General features: G+C 33.1%; 2 protein-coding genes across 2 annotated transcripts; one reads left to right on the top strand and one right to left on the bottom strand.

Annotated features, from left to right (window-relative positions):
- Positions 1 to 10,533: 10,533 nt before the first annotated feature.
- LOC107843615 (F-box protein PP2-A15) lies at positions 10,534 to 16,018 on the top strand. Its single transcript, XM_016687939.2, has 3 exons — positions 10,534 to 11,034; positions 12,899 to 13,017; positions 15,263 to 16,018. The coding sequence occupies exons 1-3, from the start codon at positions 10,726 to 10,728 to the stop codon at positions 15,726 to 15,728; spliced, it is 894 nt and encodes a 297-aa protein (XP_016543425.2). The 5' UTR covers positions 10,534 to 10,725; the 3' UTR covers positions 15,729 to 16,018.
- Positions 16,019 to 16,445: 427 nt separating this feature from the next.
- LOC107843614 (60S ribosomal protein L24) lies at positions 16,446 to 19,117 on the bottom strand. Its single transcript, XM_016687938.1, has 5 exons — positions 19,043 to 19,117; positions 17,669 to 17,744; positions 17,451 to 17,552; positions 17,026 to 17,174; positions 16,446 to 16,858 (listed from the first exon to the last, which is right to left on the bottom strand). The coding sequence occupies exons 1-5, from the start codon at positions 19,051 to 19,053 to the stop codon at positions 16,708 to 16,710; spliced, it is 489 nt and encodes a 162-aa protein (XP_016543424.1). The 5' UTR covers positions 19,054 to 19,117; the 3' UTR covers positions 16,446 to 16,707.
- Between the last annotated feature and the right edge of the window lie 3,409 nt (positions 19,118 to 22,526).

The raw sequence follows: 22,526 nt of genomic DNA, 5'->3' as shown, positions 1-22,526 counted from the left end.
AAACATTGTTGTTGGGGTTTGAACCCGAGCAATCACGCAAAAAGAACAACTTTCAAATGGCATGACCAACCATCTCACTAGTCACATCAGTTGTTTTTGTGGGTGCATGACAAATATTTAACATAACACCCTGATATTTATATATAGATATACGAATTATATATACAGAGTTTTTCTCTAGGTTAGCGGGTGCACGTGCACCCCCTACACTTTATGTAGGTCCGCCTATGAAGCCGTGAGTATAGAAAAATCCTTAGTAGAGAGCGCCAGTGGCAGATCTACCCTTTGCCGAGGGGGTTCATCCAAACCTCCTTTGGCGAAAAATTATGCTATATATACATGGTTAAAATTATATTTTATATGTATATATTAGATATTGAACCCCCTTCGGTTAATTCGTTTGTTCACTTATGAACCCCCTTAGTGAATATCCTGGCTCCGTCACTGGAGAGCGCTACCCTCGAATGGGCTCTACTTAGTGTGAATTCGAATTAATCGGATTTCAATATAAATATCAGATACCAAATAGAAAATCAAAAATAAATATTTATTAGTAAAAGATTAAGCTATCTGGTACACGCAATATCGAAGTCGAGGATGAGTAGGACTACAAAGATTTATTCGCTCCTGATTTGCTCATGGTTTCATGTAGGTCCCACGAATAAAGAAAATCAATGAGCAAATGCTCCCCCTCCCCCAAATTAGAGGCGAACTCAAGATTTAAACTTGACCAGTGTACCTCTATATTTAAATATAGTAATTAATAATGTCAAAGTTCGACATACAGTTCTTTGAAAATTTGTTAATTATAGTATTTTATAAGCAAAATTTTAATATTATTGAATATCATTAATTATTAGATTTAATATGACAAAAGTGTGTTATTCATCGTATTTAAATTCAACGCACTTTCATATTTTGAACAATAATAGAAAGTTTTTGAAAAATATAAAATTCGAGAGATTTATTTGCCAAATGATTGCAATGGATAACGTTCGATTTAAGGTTATTTCGAACTTTAAATTGCTAATTTTTTAAATAAAAAATAACTCAATGATCAAAAGATTAAAGAAAATAAATATTATACTTTATAAGTTAGGGAGAATGTCTATCTTTTAAAGTTGGAGAGAAGCTTGTATTTTGAAATAAAATAAAAAATAGGTCAATAATATCCACAATACATAAAAGAAAAAAGAAAATGTGTAAAAAAAATGACTACTAAGTAGGAATTCTTTTTTAATCAAAAGATAAATATATACATTTGCACAATAATGCTGCAGATCGTGTAATTTGGAAAATGAAAAAAGGAACAAATAAAGAAATATTATTGTTGGGGTTCGAACCTGAGCATTCAGGTAAAAAGAGTAACTTTCAAGTGGCAAGTCCAACCATCTCACTAGCTAAATCAATAGTTTTAGTGGGTGTACGACATATATTTAATATAACACCTGATATATATATATAGATATACGAACTATATATACAGAGTTCTTCTCGAGGCTAGCGGGTGCACGTGCACCTCCTATACTCAATGTAGGTCCGCCTCTGCCACCATCCCAAACAAAAAAAAAAGTAAAAAACAACGTCGTGGCTAATTATTAATCAAACGACCAAATATTTTCATGTCTAATTGTATGGTGATTTACTTTAGCTAGTCAATATCATGAACGTTGATTAATACACAACATTTGACTAAATGTGAAGGTATGAATAGTACCAAACAATTCTTTTTAATTTGTCAATTTTTTATTTGACACTATTAGTTAATACTTTTTGGAGAGGGATTACAATTTTTTCTTTGATTATAATTTTTTTTTAAGAGGAGAAAACTTCATAAATAGCTATTTAAAGTATAATAATTACCACACGTAACTATAATTTACATATTTAGAAAATATAGCTATAGTTATTATATGACGGAAGAACTGTATCGACAAAAGAGTACTTTACATTCAGGTGAAAGGTATTAGCTATATCAGAAAAACACTAATTGTATCATTACATATTGTATTACCTGAAATATCAAAGAGGTATATCAACACCCATATATATTGTGTACAGGGACGGATTCAGGATTTTCAGTGAGGGGGTTCAGTAGTACATATACGGATTAGTCGAAGGGGGTTCAGCCTCTATTAATTATACATAAATTTTTTTTTTTAACATGTAAAAATTGTATAATTTTCCGACAAAGGGGGTTCGGATAAACCCCTGAAATACATGTACATCCGCCACTGATTGTATAATTGCTACAAAACTCAAAACGTAGTTACGTTTCATGGTTTTATATATGTAGGTCCAACTAATAAAGAAAATCAATGGGCGACACCCCCCCCCCCCCCCCCCCACCACAGATAATTTCACACTTAATTGTATGTTAATTTACTTCATGAGCTGGTCAATATCATGAACATTGGTTAATACCTAACATTTGACTAAATATGAAGGTATAAATAGTGTATCAATTAGCTCTTTTAATTTGGTACTTTTTACTCAATACTATATCAATTAAATATTATTTGGAGAGGAGAACAATTCTGTCTTTGATTATAATTTTTTAGAGAAGAGAAAATTTCATAAATAGCTATACGTTAAAGCTTGATCATCAAAAATATAACTATAGTGTAATTACATATCTATAAAATGTAGCTATAATTATTATTATATTAGGTGGAAGAGCTTTATCGAGCAGGGATCGGTTGTATCGTTAAAAGAGTTGTATTTGAAACACCGAAGAGTTGTATCAATATGCGTATATATTATGTAATTGTTACAAAATTCAAAATATAGTAACGTTTCGTAATTTTTTTAGAACTGTAACTATATATCATAATTATAGTTTTAAAATTTGCTATATATATATTTTAGAGAATCCCCTCTTTCATTGACTTCATCAGAAATTCAAATGGTATAAGCGTTTTCTAGATAGTATTAACTATATCGCATTGTGAGTTTAGTACTAAATGTAGATGAGTCTGAAGTCTAAAGGGCAATTTTTTTCATCCGCAATTCTGAAGGACAAGCCGTTAGGGGTGGAGCCAGCCTTCTGTTTGGGGTTCGACGAAAAAATATACATTTATACATGATTAAAAAAAATCTTATGTGGTTATAATAGGTGTTGAACCCCCTTCGACTAAGTTTTCTTTGAATATGGAACCCCCTTCGTTGAAATCCTGGCTCCGCCTTTGCAAGCCGTATCATATCAAATAGTATATGATATGATGCAAGGCGTGACACTATTTTTGCCTTGCAAGGCATGACAGTACCACCGCCTTACCCTTAACCATTTAACTAACATCGTTAAATGGTTAAGGGCAAGATGTGAACCTTCTCACGCTTTGTTCCATTTCAATATTTTATTTTATTTTTATTTGTTTCTTTGAAATTTTGAATGGAAAAATTTATCCTTTAGATTCCGAATATAATATCTGAATATGTACATTTTATTTTAAAATAATTTAATAAAAATAAATTTAATCTAAATATGGCCTCTTACTTTTATTTTTTTAATCATACGCATGGCTTCAAAAGGAAATCGCTATATCAAGGACCACATTATCACAATGACGCACTACTTCATGATTTTATTATTATATATATTGGGAAAAGTAACAACTAATGTGACATCCATGATAGTTAATTTTACATGTGAATTTCATGGAATTTTGTTGCAAAACGACGAGATATTATTTTCATCAGCATAAATTGAAAGGCTGATTTTATTTTGTTATCTTCACAATAGCTTGTGCATGTCATTCTACAAGGACTGTTATTATTTTAAATTAGTATTTAATTAAAGATTTCAAGTTTTATTGTTTGAATATGAAAATGAATTTCTTGATATGAACGCTTTACTCTATTAACGACTTGACTTACATTATACGGATAAGAATGGATTGCTCAAGTGATAAACATTAAGCGTTCTTCACCTCCAACCATTTCAAATCTCTGAGAGAGTAAAAAAAAAAAAGGTGGAAACGTATATAAAAGGACAAAGGAAAAAAGAAAAATTAAACTTACCTAACACCAATTCAATTTAGTAATTTTTGATATCGATTGGTTAAGAAAGGAGGATCGTCATTTTTCTATCTTCTTCGATATTCATTATCAGACAACTAAAATTTCATCCCAAGAAAAAAAAAGGAAAAGTATTTAATAAAATAACTATTAATTATATGGTAACACTTACACATATCTCAATATTATATTATATTGTATTTCATCTTAAATATCGAAATGTTGCTTTCGGTTTATTTAATCAAACAAAACAAGAGGTTGTTTTTACATTTCATATTGACTTTCATAAAAAGAATAATAAAATTTGGGTCCCGATTTGTTACAACTTAATAGTCTTATTTTAAGTATTCTGCTATATATTTATATAATTTTTATGTGAAGAATTTATAGTCTAAATTATGATGCACATGAAATTTATTGTCTTTTTTCTATAACTAACTATTTTATATAAATATTATTTAGAATTAATCTAATATTATTTGAAGGTAAGGTTGAATGGTGCACTTGATTAAATGCTAAAATGCTGAATTATTTATTCAAAAAATATATGAATCAATTCCCACTTAATTTTAGCTACTACTATGAGTCTATATGATTATCATCCTCTTTATCATGAATATAGGGTTTTACAATTTGAGCCATATGAAATATATAGAAAGTTTTTATATTTTTATTAGTAAGTTTTAGTATGTATATTTTACTTTATCCGTTTCAATTTATGTGTCTTAGTTTGAGAAATAGGGAGTCCAAAAATTAAATAAATTTTTTAAATTTTATGATCTTAATCTAAAGATGTGTGTAATATATCAAATTATCTTTTAAATTTGAAACGAAGATCGAAGTATCAACATATTAGTTGAAGTTTTCTGCACTAAGGTTTACATGCGTTAAACCTAACAATAAGTCTAAAATGCAACCAACATGGGTTGTGGTGCAGTGGATGAGGTTGTTTCACCTTTAATCAGAAGTCGAAGGTTCGATTCTAGGTATGGAGAAAACTCTGTTGAGAGCGCTACCACCTTAATAAGCCCTGCAACGCGCGATTTGGATTAGTTGGGGCTCCAATCCGGCATCTGACACCGGATGGAAAATTAAAAAAAAAAAAAAATAAAGTCTAAAATGCACATCAAAAGGTAATCTCTAATTTCATATTTTTCTAATTTCTTTTTTCATATATAAGTACCCTACATTCAATTTATATTTGTCGTCCACAGCAAGCAAGAAGTTAGATATGTGATTAAGATGTTGTTGACATTTATGAACCAAGTTGTTAGAATCTATAAATCAATCATTTCAACTTTGAAAAAAGTTAGAACTTACAAGCTAATAGTACCATATATATATGGGAAGTGAACAGTGTAAATTTATTGCATAAATCACAAAGAAATTCAGAAAATTTCTTCACTATTAATTAGAAGTTTCGTATTTAAAGTTTTAGGAATGGAATTTTTTTTTTTTGTTAAAGAGTTAGACCCTATGCGACACGAATTTGTATTAGTTGAGTAAAAAAGTTTTATTATACGAGGACGTGGCCTATCAGTTAGTAAAGTGAAGTTGAGGAGCATGAGGTCTAGTGAAAACAAACTAGTCAAACTATTAGTTTTCGTACAAACTTCAAACTAGTTAGTATAAAATTAGTCGAAATTCGTACAACCTAATTTAAATAAAAAAATTTGAAAGAGAAAGCAATATAGGACAAAAGGAGTTGCATGGGAGAGAAGTGTGAGGAACAAACGCTTTTGAAAATGGGAAATTGAAAGGAGCCCATAATTAATTTGCTGTAATTGGAGTATTGCCTAGCTATGGACATATTTAATTTCATCATAATTTAGTACTCTATAACAAAAAAAATACACAGCTGGGGATTGAGATATTCCCAAAATAAAAAGACAAACATCATGAGACTTAATTTTATGTGGAAAGATGGTCTTTTGTCCTCCATTTTGGTTCTTACATTTTTTTTTTTTAGATTTTTATTTGATATTTAATATCTATATTAAGATCTGATTAATTTACATTTATATAATGCTTCTCATAAGACGATTGTATGTTTAATCGAATTTAATACTTCTGATTTATGTGAAATAGTAGCTATCACTCCCATCATTATGAAGGTTTGATTATGGTGGTTTGGTTATATATGTAGGTCCAATGAATAAGGAAAAAAAATGGCTCCATTGAAATAGAAATAAAAAAACACGTGGCTAATATTAGTCTAACCACAAGATATTTCTCCCCTAGTATACACTATAAAAGTGACTTGTGCATGGTTTCCTAAATAAGGGTGTGTTTGGTACAGAGGAAAGTATTTTCTATATAAAAAAAATAATATGTTGTATTTTTCTTATTTATTTTCTGATGATTCAATAAGTAAATTGTTTTAAGAGTAAACTTATATATAACTTAGACAAATACTAATAGAGGTGAGAGTGGAGTAATGGCTAGTTGGTTTGTGAGGGTAAAAATTTATACGCACTCGGTGTATATATCAAGTTAATATATGCATGTCATGTGTTTGAATTTAAAGTTCATGTTACTTATCCATGATTAATCAATATATATTTTACTTAATTTACACCGGGTGCGTGTAAGTTTTATCCGTGAGTGAGGGGGTGGGAGAGGTCGTGGTTCGGGGGGTAGGGGTAGGGCAGGGGTAGATAGCAGATGTTACTAGTGTGAAATTAATGTCGGTTCGCAACTTATTTTTCCTACTTTAATGTAGAGGTTATTTTTTTATTTTTAAGGAACTTATTTTTTTAACCAATTAAGAAATTTTTAAATATTCTTGCTCGTACCAAACATGCCCTAAGTCCTTTAATACCATGAAACTTGAATTTACTCAAAGCTAACTATGAATAATGATAGATCAATTTGCACATACTGTTTTTCCTAAAAGTTTCAAGAACGAATAAAATATTTGAATTATTGAACATGTATATGTATATAGAACAATTTCATCTATCAAAGTGTTGTAACTGTGAATATATAGAATAGAATAAAATAGAAAGGGAAATAAGTTATCTTTAATAAATTATTCTGAAGTTATAATATGGAGAATATATTGAGACTAATGGATATAGTTCAAATGATAAATGTGTGTTTAATTTACTAGATAAATTGTGAGGAGTTTGAATTTCAAATTTTAAATGTCCTTTAAAAAATGAAAATCCTTAAAAAAGAAAAATGTATTATTTTGATGTTTCATCAAGGTTTACTAATTATTTTTGGATTGTTATCTTATGTAAAATGTGGTATAAAAAGTATACAACAAGTATGGAATAAATAATCTAGGGATATTAATTTTAAAATAAAAATGACACTAAACATAGAATAAAATTATGAAATAAAATTTTGAAATTATAATCTCTTATTTCACCGATCAAACAATCCGATAGTCTTATACAATTTTTTTCTCCCACTTGGCTTCAATTGCAATCGTTTTCCAGGACCTAATTTTATCAAAATGATGAAATGCTCCATGATTGCTGGAAAAAAGTAAAATATGGTCCTTGATTGTTAATTTTTTATTTAGACATAATTTACTTGTGACTATTCCAATTAAATTTAAGTTATCTACCCAAACAATATGAAAAAAAAAGTACATTACATCATCAATGCATTTTAATATATTATAGCAGATTTATAACCAATTACTAATGTTTATTAAATAAAGTTACCTGCTATTGTTTTTTTAACGGAACAATAAGATATATAAAAGAAAGTTAGACCGTCATTGCTACAGCTACAACTTTTATTATTAACTTCTTAATCAGCCAAAACTAGAGGTTGATTTTGCATCATTTTTATCTCATTAAAATTAAAAGCAATTAATTATTTTTTTGTCGCTATTTAGCTCAGCGTGATACACGACTTACTAGTTCTTTTACAAGAAGAATATGATTTTTTTATTTTACTTTTTTTTTTAGTGTTCTGTATTGATTTCTTCAAATTGATTAGTTCTAATACATTTCTGACATCCCAGGTTGGATAAAAGTTTTTAATAAAAATTCAAAACGATTTCATAATTAGAACTCAAATTCAAAATCTCTAATTAATAATAAAGGAGTAGTACTCACAATTCCACGACAACAAGCTTTGGTAGTAACAGATAGCATTAATGTTGCACACAACCAAATTTTTCCTCTGATTATTTGGTTTCTGATTTTATTTTATTATAATGTATTGGGAAATAAAGAAAAAAGAACTTGCAATTTATTTTACATCCTATTATAACCTGTTCTTGTGAAAAAGGAAGGAAGAAAAGTTTTTTATTTTATTTTTCTCTCGGTGTTTGATATTGTCTTGTAGTTTGATTAAATTCGAATTCACGCATTGCGGAATTTATTTATGAATAATTTTTTTTCCATTTTGAGGGACAAAAAATGTTAATTCTCTTATATGATATTGTCGCCTCTCTCTTTTTGATTTAATTAGTAAATACCTGAGGAGCTTGACTATGATAAGTTTATTTTTTTTAAATCAGAAGGTTTTTATTTTTATTTGCAATATCAGCTCGCAATATTGAAGTTGATTTCTCAGATTAAATAATTATATATTTAGACGTATGCCCTAGCTATTATGGATTGTAAATGGAAGCATTGCATGAAAATGTATTGAGTTAATTTATTAAGCACCTTTATCCGGTACTTAAAAAGTGGGTTACTTAGCATGAAAATGAAGCGTAAGCTTTATAAATCATCAAAATTTTAATTTATAATATAATAATATAAAAATGATAAGATTTATATTAATAGTTTTAGAAAATTAAAAATATGATAAAAGAAACTCATAAAAACATATTATTTACCTTTCTTAAAGAAAATAATTAATTAACTTTATCGATATTATAATTAAAGTGTTATTCCATCATGAATAAAAATAAAATTACTTTCAAATAGCAAAATAATAAAATATAATAATTTGAGGTATAGGATAAAAATACGAACGATTAGTCATTAGTGACAAATGAAGATATACCTTTTTAACTATACAATTTAAAAAGAATTAGTAAGAGTGATATTTATCCTCATGGAAAATGTTTTTTCGGAAAATAAGTTGGTTTTCTACTTATTTTCTCATGTTTAGTTGGTGAGTGAAAAATATTTTTCGAAAAATATTTTATGGTGTTTGAGTGGGTAGAGACTATTTTTTAGAAAAATATTTTCTAGTGTTTGATTGGTGAGTGAAAAAATATTTTTTTTAGAAAATACTACTAACTGTTAACTAGTATATCAGTGTCTTTAGCAACTCAACAACTTGTAAGAACTAATTTAAGTATAACAAATAATATCAATATTGAATATAAAAATATTACAATCACTAAATTTAAGCAACTATTGATTAGCAAATATAGGAGACACTTTTCAATATTTTGTCAGGACAATCTCAAGATACTACAATCAATAGAAATATAACGGAACGACAAGCTTATTCAACCTCGTGAAACAAGTTACATCGATGACAAAATGAAATATGCAATTAACAAAAGTAACATAGGTAAGACTTCCTCTATGAATATGAAAATAACAATACATTCAACGAATATTGGAAATGAAAAAAATTTGGGTTTCACTATTTTTTATTTTAAGCAGTGAAAAATTAAAGTAAAGCATAGTGAAAAATATTTTCGAGTAATATAAATTTTTGAGAAATGTGAAATTTTTGAGTCATGTAAATATGAGTGTTGTTGGAGTGGGAAAGAGGAATGAGGGTAGGGTCATAAGTCACATTTGTCATTTTCTGGAAAATGACTTCCCTTAACCCATGAGGGAAGTCATTTTTCCTCAAATTGAGAAAAATAAATTGTTATGAAAAATATTTTTTAAATATTTTACTGCAACCAAACAGGAGAAAATAGAAAAATATTTTCCAGAAAACAGTTTCCATTATACCAAACACACCCTAAGTCTCAAAGCTATCTTTTAAGGCACTTTTTTTATCGACTGAAATATAACCGTGAATATAATATGTTTGAAAGTATATTTATATATTCGATTTAGTTTTTATCAAGGCTTGTTAGGTGCCTTTTAAAGTACAACTTTACCTTCTATTTGATTTCATTATTTGAATTCGTGACCTCTTGATTATATTGAAATAATTTTATCAGTTATTTTATGGCTATACTTCTTAAATAATTATACTAATAAAATAATTCACTTAAATATACCACCTCCCTTAGTTATATACCTTAATTTTAATAAATTAGTACTCTCTTCGTTTTAAATTACTTGACATATTTACTAAAAATTTTGTCTCAAAATAGTTGATATATTTAAGAATTGGTAATATAATTAATTATTATTCTCAATTATATTCATATTACTTGAAGTAAATATCATCATATTAATTGGTGCATGGCTGTTATTGGCTCATGTCACAAGGTGTTGAGTTAAATAAGACAAAAATATTTTAACAAACGGATCAAGTAATTTGAGTTCCTCCAATCCTCTTTAAAAAAAATCTTTATGATTTTCTTTGAATCGTAAATACCTTTCTAAAAAAGAAAAACTAAAATATAGTACTAAAAAGTTACGTAGTTGTCGTGAATATAAAACAGTATAAATTCTCCAAAGAATCAAATGTTTAAAAAGCTAGCATGCTTTGAACGTAACTTTTTGAACAAATGAAAGACGAATAACATAAATATCAAAAAACAAATTCCGTCACCGCCGTCGTTTACAAATCGCCGCCGTGCACCACCGCAATTGCATGGGCGCATCATTATCAAACGCGGCGGAGAACGGTTTCGCCGCCGGAGGAACAGGGTTAGGTGACATACCGGAAAGTTGCGTAGCTTGCGTTTTCATGTACTTAACGCCGCCGGAGATTTGTAATTTGGCTCGGCTGAACCGGTCGTTTCGCGGCGCGGCTTCGTCGGATGCTGTATGGGAAGCGAAACTTCCGTGTAATTATCCTTATATGCTTGAACTTTTGCCTGTTTGTAGATATGAAGGTCTTTCGAAGAAGGGGATTTTTGCTCTATTATCTCGTCCTGTCTCGTTTGATAATGATAATAAGGTATACAAAATTCTCATTAATACTATGCAAATATCTGTAGATGTGGTATGAGGTAACTGTGTCTATCGAGGCTAGGACAGATGGATGAAATCACCTAGTGTTTTTTGTCATGAACCAATTGGTTTTGTTGATATTGAAACTATCATTTGCATAATCAACCAATTTCAAAATGGGATAACATGTTCGATAAGGCATGAGTTCTAGTATCATAAGCTTTTTCTCATAAGAACGTCTGTGAATTTAATAAATTGCTGTAATTGATAACCATGGTGTCCAGGCAGCTTTCACGCACTTCGACTAAAGGAACGACAAGTATCTTCTAGGCGGGCACTACAGAGAAAGCGGCACTTTCGTGTAACATGCTATGGTCTCAACGCCCTTACGAGGTAGTGATGAGTTTCACGCGCTATAAGCCCGGCCCGCACGTGGTTAGGAAGATTGGCCGCAGAGCGGTACCACCCACCCTACCCTACCACCTATAGGCGACTTAGTCCACAAGGCTAGAACAAATGGAAAGAATTCACATAGTATTTTTCTCAGATGGGTCTCAGGTATCTTGGGTCCGTGATCCAGAGTGACGGTGAGATTGACGAGGATGTCTCGCACCGTATTGGGGCGGGATGGATGAAGTGGAAACTCGCGTCGGGGGTGCTGTGTGATAAGAAGGTGTCGCCCAAGCTTAAAGGCAAATTCTACAGGGTGGTAGTCCGTCCGGCCTTGTTGTATGGAGCGGAGTGTTGGCCAGTTAAGAACTCCCACATCCAAAAAATGAAGGTGGCAGAAATGCGGATGTTGCGCTGGATGTGTGGACTGACTAGAGGGGATAGAGTTCGGAATGAGAATATCCGGGAGAAGGTTGGTGTGACTTCAGTGGAGTGCAAAATGCGGGAAGCACGATTGAGATGGTTCGGACACGTGAAGAGGAGGGGCATGGATGCCCCGGTCCGTAGGTGTGAGAGGCTAGCGTTGGATGGTTTTAGGCGGGGTAGGGGTAGGCCGAAGAAGTACTGGGGTGAGGTGATTTGGCGGGACATGGAACAGTTACAGCTCACCGAGGACATGACCCTAGATAGGAAGGTCTGGAGGGCGCGAATTTCGGCAGAGGATTAGGGCCAGTTTGGGTCGCTAGTGTAGGGAATTACTTGGTGGGGGTTTTATTCCTTTTATGATTCCGTGTTCCGTGTTCCACGTTTTATTACGAATCTGTGTGCTTTCCTCTGCTTTCCTCTGTTTTATATTACTTATGGGTGCCGTATTTATGTTATGTAATCTGCTTCTGTGCTTTACTATGTGTTTGTGTGGTATCTCGTGCCTTGAGCCGGGGGTCTATCGGAAACAGCCTTTCTACTTCATCAGAGGTAGAGGTATGGACTGCGTACATCTTACCCCTCCCAGACCCCACTAGGTGGGAATACACTGGGTTTGTTGTTGTTGTTGTTGTTGGGTCTCAGGTACTCAACCCATGTCATAAACCACTAGGTCACACCCTTGGGTGCAATTGATTAATTGCTCTTTGTGTGTGGTTTATGTTTCTTTTTTATATAACCTTTTAGGCACAACTTGATTATTCCATTGGGTGTCCACCGGGTAAGTTTGTTAATAAATGTTTTGGCAGATTAAATCAGGCACCTCAATGAGCTTCATTGGCACTGTTGGGATTTGAATGATCTGTCATTTGCTATTCGGATAAGTGATATATGATAGTTCTTTATTTTGATGGTAAATGGTGGCTGTAAATTGAGTTTTGGGTCAAAATTGACGTTGGTCATTTCTGGTTGAAATTGATTGTTGGTTTAGCACCATTTATAGCGTTTATGTTCATTTTACTAATCTATACTTCTCATTGCATGGGAGAAATTAACAGGAAGTATGGTTGGACACAATAAGTGGAAGGATTTGCATGTCAATATCTTCAAAAGCAATGTTGATAACAAGTAGTGAAGACAGGAGACATTGGAACTGGTTTCCATCGGATGAATCAAGGTTAGATTAATCTTATTGTTCAAATCATATCCAATAATATCATTTATAAGCCTATTCTTCACCAAAGAAAGGGCAGCCTCTTTTTTGGGTGAAGAATAAGCTTATTCTTCACACTGTGGAGATTTTATTAGATTCTTGGAACTGGTTAGATATTCTTTGTAATGCTATTGATAGTAGATAATCTTTTCCCCATTGAGTCCAGTATGTGAAACTGAGTTTCTTTGTGCATCACGGATTAAATTTACTGTCATGGTAAAATGGTGTTTATTTGTTGACCTTGAGACGAAATCAGATAGGAAGTTCAGCCAGGGAGTTTGTCATTTAGCTTGCAATTAAGCTTTTTCTTCTCAATAAGCTCCTTCACACTATGACGTTTGGCATGAACTTACTGACATATAATAGCATCCAATTTCTACCTGTTGCTTGGTGGGAGGTGGGTGGGAGGTGGCAGGTATCCTGTGGAATTAGTCGAGGTGCCTGAAAGCTGGCCCGAACACCGCGGTCATTAGAAGAAAAAAAATATTAGCATTCAGTTTCTACACTAGATTACGGGTTATTAGTAGCTTTATATCTACCGTTTTCTCCCACTTGGTATTCAAACTTGTGCTGAGATTTAAGCAGGAACAAAATTAGACTTCATGTTCTTTTTTATCTTTTTGAAAAATCACTATGTGAGCTGCTGCAGATAATGAAGAAAGATTATCATATCCCGTTTCAATATTTGGTGTCTTTTCCAGATTTGGTCAGATCATATTCTATATAATCATTTCTGGGAAAATAGTTGTTTCTGGTAAGCATGATTGTGATTCGGATATGATGGAAGTATCAATATCTTAGGACAGGCCATAAGTTATGGAAGTGCCTTGGTAGATATTTTAAAGTTATTGACCGAAAAATAGGTATTTGGAAGTTTGGTAAGATGCTTGGGCGGTCGAACTTTCACTTTTAGGCAACCTGCTGGGCTGCTGCTGAACCTTTTTCCATGGTGATTATCAGGTTTTAATGGTGGGACCTTGCCTGTTTGCTTTTGTTGGAAGGTTATAAAATGATCAATGCCTTATTCAGACCCCTCTATTTGAAATCTTAATAGACACTTCAATGGATAATGTAAAATCAAGCACTAATGAACAAGAGGTACTGATGGAGGTTGATGAAAAGTGGTTTTTGAGAGAGGGTGGGGGGAGGTTACCAGGAAGAATAAGAAGAGAGAGACATTAGATAGAGCGAAAAGAATACCTGGCTAAAAAGGAAAAAGAACTGTCGCAACAGCCTTGCTGATCAGGTTCTTGAGAGAAAAATATAAATCATTCATAGCAGGTAGCCTGGTCGGTAACCATGGTACCCCGGACAATACTGATTACACCATTAAGTTCTATGACACCTTGTTGGTGTCCTGCTCTGATGCTGGTGAATTGTCTTCAGGAATTCTCTCTAAAAGGAAATCAGGCTTTACTTCTGATTTTACTTATCCTATACTGAAAAGAAATTGAGCACAAAAAGTTGAAAATCATGCTTATCTTCATTATTTGTTTTAAGAGTATAGTGAACTTTGAATTTGAAAAGTGAAAGGTGCATCTCATCCAAATTTCGCACTGAGCTTTTGAGACTTATGTCCTAATATTAATCCAAAGGAGGAGGACATTCAAAAGTATCAAATAAGAATCTCTATCATTTCACTCTTACCAAGGGAATGCAACACTTCGAGTTGTACCTATCAATCAATAATTTATATATGACTGACTCGCTATTCACTCTATTCTTTGAGACAAATAGATGTAGTTCTTTTAAATTATATAAATCATGAGAAGTATCAAAAGATAGCATAGGGGAGGATGTTTGGACATAGCTACCATCACATGCTTATTTAGTAGCTAGTTATGATGATCATATTATGGGAAGTTTGAACCTTTTTCCACTTGCTAATCTTGACTTGCAATATCTGCTCTCGTGAACTAGTTCAGTGTATCCTTTGATAGTACAAATCACTCTTTTCTCAAAAGAATTCTTTCTGGCGTAAGGAGTTAGGGTGAAGTGGAAGGTTTGTTCTGCTTGTACCTATCTCGTTTCTCCTCTTCTTAACCATTCAAATACATGAAGTCGGTGGAGTATTATCTTTTTCCCTTACGTTTGTTGTTTACATTCTGATTGTTGGACAACTTTGTTGTTTCTGACCACTTGTAAACATTTACTTGTTGGTAGACCAATAACTTCCGTATTCTAATATTCAGGTGATAGTTTCTTACAGGTTCCAGGTCGTGGCATATTGCCAGCAAGTCTGGTGGTTTGAAGTAAGTGGAACAGTGAAGTTTCCATTTCCTCCGGATATATACACTCTGACATTCAGGATCCACATTGGGAAATTCCATAAGAGACTAGGCCGGCGTGTTTCCAACTGTGAGCACACACATGGATGGGAGTTGGGGCCAATACGCTTTGAACTGTCTACTTCTGGTGGACACCGTGCAGTTAGTGAGTGCCTCCTCCATGACATTGAACAAGAAGATGCAAAAGTAAAAAATAAGCGTGGATGCTGGATTGAGTACAAGGTGGGTGAATTTATTGTCAGTAGATCAGATCCTGTAACTGAAGTTAGATTCTCGATGAAACAGATCGACTGCACACATTCCAAAGGTGGGCTGTGTCTTGATTCCGTATCAATTACCCCAAGTAATCTCAGGAGGAGTAGAAGAACAGGGAGTTTCTGTAAATGATATGTTTCCTAGTTTTACCATCACTTGTAGAAAGTATTAAAATTAGATTCATTACACAGCTTATACTACCTAAAATCCGATACCATGGAGGATGTCTTTGTATTTTTTCGCCTTAGGTATGTCCCTCCAATTAATGTAAATGTTAATGCTTTGTATTTGATCCAGTTTTGCTGCATAGTGTAACTCCTGTGACAAGAAGAAAGTCTAGTTTTAGTCATGTATATATATACAAATGTATAATGTATTTTAGTCATGTATATATATACAAATGTATAATGTATCTGCCTTTACTGCACTTGTATGAATATTTCCTAGTTTTACCATCACTTGATGCATTTTTTATGACTTAGTTTAGTATATGTATTTTTTATGACTAGTTTAGTATGTGCGTGTTGCACATGTATCATAGATTACACTGCACGGTTCATCCATCTTCCACAGAGTGCCTTGGCTAGTAGATACTCATGGGATCCAATTTCGAGATCAGTTCGACTAGAGTGCCTTGGCTAGAAGATACTAATGGGATCCAATTTCGAGATCAATTCGACAATGGAACATTTATCTTAGTACAGTATGGGATGAATCAATTATAAACACATCAAGTACAACATGGCTACATACATGTTATGCCACGAGATTTTAAATGGTGCTTAATCGGTTTAATGCCAGTTAAGATATCAGATGATTTTTCTCCTAAAATTGAGGAACACACTCGGATGCAAAAATGCCACGACCATTCTCCATCGGTCAAAGTTCCCATTTGAAACAAAACACAAACATACATTGTTGAAGAGTGAGAAGAACTGCATTTAACTGCAGTCTGTCAACAAATCATTAGCAAAATGTTAAATGCAAAACCATTTGTTTCAAGAAATTGCTGACTGCTCTTGACTACAATACTACTGGTAAACGATGCCGCTTACAGTGCCTTCGATAAAAACATCTTAACTCTGACTTACAAGTGAAAAACAAATATCAATTAACGTTTTCCACCGCCACCGCCAAGCTTAGGACCTTTTGATCCACCTTTAGAGATGTTACCCTTCCCAGCTTTTTGTGTTTTGGCCTGCACCTCAGCCTTCTTGGCCTTTTTCTCATCCTTTGTCTTCTTGATCCTTTCCTTGATTTCACTGCACAAGTCGATAAAAATGAAGAATCAATTCACCTCCATTAAATAAAGAAACTGTATGCCTTTTTGCCATTTTCTTCTAGGTTTACCATATCTGACAAAACTTGATACAATGTACAGGCTAAATAAATCTAAGGGGTTGGCATGCAAGAAAGGGTAGGAACTAACCGGAGAGCAGCTTCCCTAGCAGCATCTCGAACTTCTGGCCTTTCAGTTCTCTTCTTCTGGATAACCTCCAAGGTTGCACCGACAATGGATCTGGAGTAAGGCTTCTTTGTTGTGCGTCGCCTCTTCTTAGCGGCTTCTTGTGCAATATCCTATTGTCATAATACAAAAATCGCAAATTAGTTAGGCAAGAAAATATACAAACAATTATCAAATACATGGAAAGGGCGAAGAGGACTCTGCCATGACCCAAAATTTGCAAGAGCTGAAAAAAGGAGACCTCCATAGTAAACACCAATTATATTATATATCTCAATGCAGGATAAAGCTACCAAGTAGCAATCCTTCAACTTTGTGACAGCTTTCAAAGCAAATAAATCTTAAATAAGTTCAAATGTTTTGGTCATTGAAGCTTTATTGAGACCAACCTTCTTGTGTTGCTTCCTGTACATAGCTGTCCAAGTAAGTTTCGAAGGCTTCAGGCGATTGTGGAAGTAGTGTTTGCATTTTGAGTTGACAAATAGGAACACCTAAAAGGACAAAATAAAAGTGATAATAAATAAGAAAACATGACCCTAACACCTTCCACTAAGTCGCAACAACTTAATCATGAGGAAGAAGATTGTAAAGTCTCTCAGAAAATAACCTGTGAATCTGCACGAATAAATCTGATGCCCCTCCCAGGATATATCTTGGCACCACTAAAACGACAGAGCTCCGTCCTGAAATCAGAATAAGAATAAAACATAATCGCTTACACTTTAATTTTGTGTAATAAAGGGAGAAAAATCCAAACTAAAAACCGAGCAGAAGCTGGTAAGTCTATGCAACATAACTAAAATATTCCCTCCCTCGTTAGCTGGGACCATACACAGATGGATTCTATTTGAAAATTTCAAGAACTTAGACTGTGAACTTCTTTTTTGAGTTTCTGCAAACCTTCAAAAACCTTGTTCGTATCGCTTGTGCTAAAATAAGAGAGGTCATTTGGTAGCTGGTTAGAGTTATGCGGGTATTACTTACGGCATCTTCTGACCTAAGTTACGCGGACTCTTCAATTTCAATGCCGCACCCGTGTCAAATTCTCCAAAAATACACTAGTTTTGGCGAATCCAACACGATCCCAGTGACATTTTTGAAGAGTCCAAGAAACATAGCTTCTGACCCACATGAGATAATACACCAATTCACTCGTAACTTATACATGTACTCCTCAGTTATGCCGGGGATTTCTAAATTGCGAACCAAACATCGTATTTATACATGAATAACTTATTTCCTAACTAGATACCAAACGATGTACAACTTGACCATAAATCAATACATGCATAGGTTGCTTCTTTACTAGCTATGAAGCAAAAATGAAAATTAGCTTCCCAAATCTCTTTGCAAAAATGAATGCTCCGAAAGAACATTCAACTTCACCAAATGCAACAACGAAACAGCTACTAAGACTTTCTCATAGTAAAGAAAAACGAAATTTCATTACAGATTCACATTTCATTATGCAACGCATCAATATCAAGTGAAAAAGTGTCAACAAACCAAACAGCTTGTTTGGATGATCGTTACCTATTGCATTGCATAATGCTAGTTTAAATACAACATTTGTTTCGATTGATACTTAAATTTTACTGCAGCTTATCGTTAGGTAATGACGAAATATCACATTTTGTGTAACTAACCTATTTCATGTGATTCATAGTTAACATATTTGTTTTTCTCATTTTGTCTTAACTTATTACTATATAATTAATCTACTTAAATCATTTACACATCCTAAATTTCTTATAGTTTTGTCCTGCAAATTGCTGGTGTGTGATACATTATGAAACGATACCTAGATATGCATTTAAAATTTGATTTACATAGGATGAATCTATGAATACACAGCATTTACAATGAGGAAAAAATGCCAAAAAATTTCTTTAAAAAATAAAATAAAAAATAGGTGTATATATAGAGGATTTCAGTGTATATATAAAAAGTATAAAAGCTAGGAGAAGTTCAGGGGATTTACTTGAGAACCATTGTTGATGCAGCTGCGAGCTTTTCGAAAATTGGAGGAAAAAAACCCTAGAAAAGGAAGCCTTATAGTGGAAACGGGATGAATACATTGGGCCTAAAAAGAACATGGGTCGAGTATTGGGCTTTGACCAATAATCTTCAAACCATAAAGAGATGGGCCGGCCAGCCCAACACATGGTTTAGGATCTAAACAAAAAGAACTTCATAAATTCCGAGTTTAAAGTTTAATTACAAAAAATCTCAATATTTTACATAGTTGTTGAAAATTTTAATTTTTTGATCTATTGAGGTACATAATTAACTCATGATACTTTCAATGAAAATACATTTTTTCCTTTGTAAATATATATAATTAGCTCCCGATATATATTTTTTGTGATTTTGGGTCTTTTAAGATACATAATTAGCTCCCAATATATTTTTTTTTATTTTGGGTCATTTAAAATACATAATTAGCTCCTGATGCATCCAACAATGATACATGATTACTTGAAATTTTTATAATTACTTTATAAGGGTGAAGATTTGTGTAAATATGATAAGTTAAGGGGTATATTTATGTTATTTTTCCATAATCTTCGAACAATAAAGAGTTGGACGGGCCAGCCCAACAGATGGTTTAACATTCAAACAAAAAGATAAAAGTCACAACTTAACTATCACCTATTACATAAAATCCCAACTCTCAAAACATATTACAAAAATCTCATTTTTTCAATTTCTTTCTCTAAAAGTACAATACATAACTTTACTAATTTTTGTACAACTTGTTTTCCTTGGAAGAAGCCTAAAATCAAAGAGCCAAATCAAGGAGTGATTATGTAACGGTTACCATTTTTGAATTCATTACCGTATTTGATTCAAACTTGTACTCAGTTGCATTGATTCTAACAAAAACGTCATTTTCAACATTCTGTAATTTTAAAGACCTAGGGTTAGTTATTTTTTCCGATGTTACTAAAAAATAATAGATTCTGATTGAACAATTTCTTGCATGTTGTTCATTCAATAGAATAAGCTCAAACTCTTTTTTTTTTTCGACTTTGAGTAAGATTTTTTTTTTCTACTTTACCAAAATTTAAAATTCTATAGAATAAGTTCTTGCATGTACTCCATTCACTCATTATTACTTAGTAAATGGATAATGCTCCATTTTTTAGTTTAAGATTAACTTAGTTAGAATATTGTGAACCAACAAATCGGATTATTGGGTTCATTCTCGAAGAATTTGATTACGAGGACCCTAATTTTATTGAAAACAGATCAAAATATCGTAACGACCTCATTAAGATGAAGAAGCTCAGGAAAGTTGTTGATCAAAGTTCAAAAAATCAAATCGGAGGAGTATTATTTGATTTTTTTGTTTTTCTAATTTTTTGATTCTTTAATTTTTTTCATCCATGTGATTTTTTTATTTTTTTTTATCTTTGAATATGATTGTTAGTTTTGTAGTATTATGTGATTTTTTCATGATTTTGAGTGTGCATTAATAGTTGTCAGTATATGTAAATATCAATACTTATGTATATGGTAGACATATACATAACTGCTGGTACGTATTTGAAATATATTGAGATGATTGTTTATTGTACTAGATATAATGTTTTTTCATCAATGTGAGATTTTTTTATTTTTGAATATGATTGTTAGATTTGCATTATTATTTTGGATTTTTCATAAATTTGATGGAGCATTAGTAGTTGTCAATGTATATACATAGCAGTACTTATGCATATGGTAGACATATACATGACTGTTGGTACGTATTAGAAATATAATGATATATATATATATATATATAGTTCATATACATCACAAACTTTGTGTATTGTGTTTTTATAGTTTCTGTAGGAATTATTTGGTTTAGTCATACCAATATACATATCAAAAGTTATGTATAAAAGTTACTGTTATGTATACTCAATATTTTATGACAGAAAGGTCTATGGGATTAAGCTGTTTTGGAGTATGTTTTGACTGATTTTTTTTATGCAATATGCATATCAGTGTTTTTCAGTAATGTGAGATTTTTTTTTATTAATATTTTTTAATATGATTGTTAGTATGGACAGCGTTATGTGTGTTTTTTCATTAATGTGACTATGTTTTAGTAGTGGTCAGCCTATATACATAACATTAAATATGTATGTATAATGTTGCATGCAGGGGACTGTGGAGTGTTTGTTGTTGGGTATGCAGAATATGAAAGTGAAGAAATTGTTGTACCTTCAGTTAATTTTGAAGCAAAATACCATCGTATGAGATATGTGTCACTTCTTCAGAATTACGGTTTATAAAAAAAATGAAGAAATATTATGCTAGTGATAATGACGAACCTCCAAGAGAAAGGACAAAATTTATCCCCATACCTGATGAAACAGGAATAGTTAGCATTCAATAGTCTTAAAGATGCTTATGGTGAAGATCTTTTTCTTTCTGTGGATTTTTTAGAATTCTGGATTATTAAACTAATTTAGGTGTTTGAGAGCCTGTATGCAGGGTTACAGGGGAAGGGAGGGGAGAAAAAGTTGTTTAGACTCGCTAAGACTAGGGAGAGGAAGGGTCGCGACGTCGATCAGGTGAGGTGCATTAAGGGGGAGGACGGTAGAGTGTTGGTGGAAGACGGCCACATTAAGCATAGATGGCAGTCGTACTTTCATAGGCTCTTGAATGACGAAGGGGATAGAGCTATTGTGTTAGGGGAACTGGAGCACTCAGAGGAGTGTCGGGATTTTAGCTATTGTAGACGTTTTAAGGTAGAGGAGGTTAGACAGGCTGTTCGCAGAATGCGAAGGGGTAGGGCGACGGGGCCGGATGAGATACCGATCGAGTTTTGGAAGTTCGTTGGAGAGGCTGGTCTTAGGTGGTTGACGGGATTGTTTAATGAAATCTTCAAGACGGCAAAGATGCCCGAGGCTTGGAGGTGGAGCACCATGATACCTCTCTATAAGAATAAGGGGGACATCCAGAGTTGCAACAACTATAGGGGGATTAAGTTATTGAGTCACTCTATGAAGATCTGGGAGAGAGTGGTCGAGGTGAGGCTGAGACGGATAGTGTCTATTTCAGAAAACCAGTTTGGATTTATGCCTAGCCGCTCGACGACGGAGGCAATTCACCTGGTACGGAGGTTGGTAGAACAGTATAGGGAGAGGAAGAAGGACCTGCATATGGTGTTTATCGACCTGGAGAAGGCCTACGACAAAGTCCCCAGGGAGGTGCTTTGGAGATGCTTGGAGGTGAGGGGAGTACCGCTGGCATATATCAGAGCAATCAAGGATATGTATGATGGAGCGAAAACTAAGGTGAGGACGGCGGGAGGAGACTCAGAACATTTCACGGTCCGGACAGGTTTGCATCAGGGATCTACTCTTAGTCCCTTTTTGTTTGCAGTGGTGATGGATGTATTGACGCGGCGTATTCAAGGGGAGGTGCCGTGGTGTATGCTTTTTGCAGACGATGTAGTTCTGATAGAT

This window comes from Capsicum annuum, chromosome 10 (assembly GCF_002878395.1).
Source record: "Capsicum annuum cultivar UCD-10X-F1 chromosome 10, UCD10Xv1.1, whole genome shotgun sequence".
Taxonomy (NCBI): Eukaryota; Viridiplantae; Streptophyta; class Magnoliopsida; order Solanales; family Solanaceae; genus Capsicum; species Capsicum annuum.
This window is presented reverse-complemented; position numbering and strand designations above follow the sequence as displayed.

What these genes read in the sequence shown, in the direction of transcription:
- LOC107843615 (XM_016687939.2), top strand. Translation starts at nt 10,726, where the DNA reads ATGGGCGCATCATTATCAAACGCGGCGGAGAACGGTTTCGCCGCCGGA. An exon ending in CGTTTGATAATGATAATAAG is followed by an intron (nt 11,035 to 12,898) that starts GTATACAAAATT and finishes AGAAATTAACAG; the next exon opens with GAAGTATGGTTGGACACAAT. An exon ending in TTTCCATCGGATGAATCAAG is followed by an intron (nt 13,018 to 15,262) that starts GTTAGATTAATC and finishes AGTTTCTTACAG; the next exon opens with GTTCCAGGTCGTGGCATATT.
- LOC107843614 (XM_016687938.1), bottom strand. An exon ending in TTATTCGTGCAGATTCACAG is followed by an intron (nt 17,553 to 17,668) that starts GTTATTTTCTGA and finishes TTGTCCTTTTAG; the next exon opens with GTGTTCCTATTTGTCAACTC. An exon ending in GCTAGGGAAGCTGCTCTCCG is followed by an intron (nt 16,859 to 17,025) that starts GTTAGTTCCTAC and finishes CGACTTGTGCAG; the next exon opens with TGAAATCAAGGAAAGGATCA.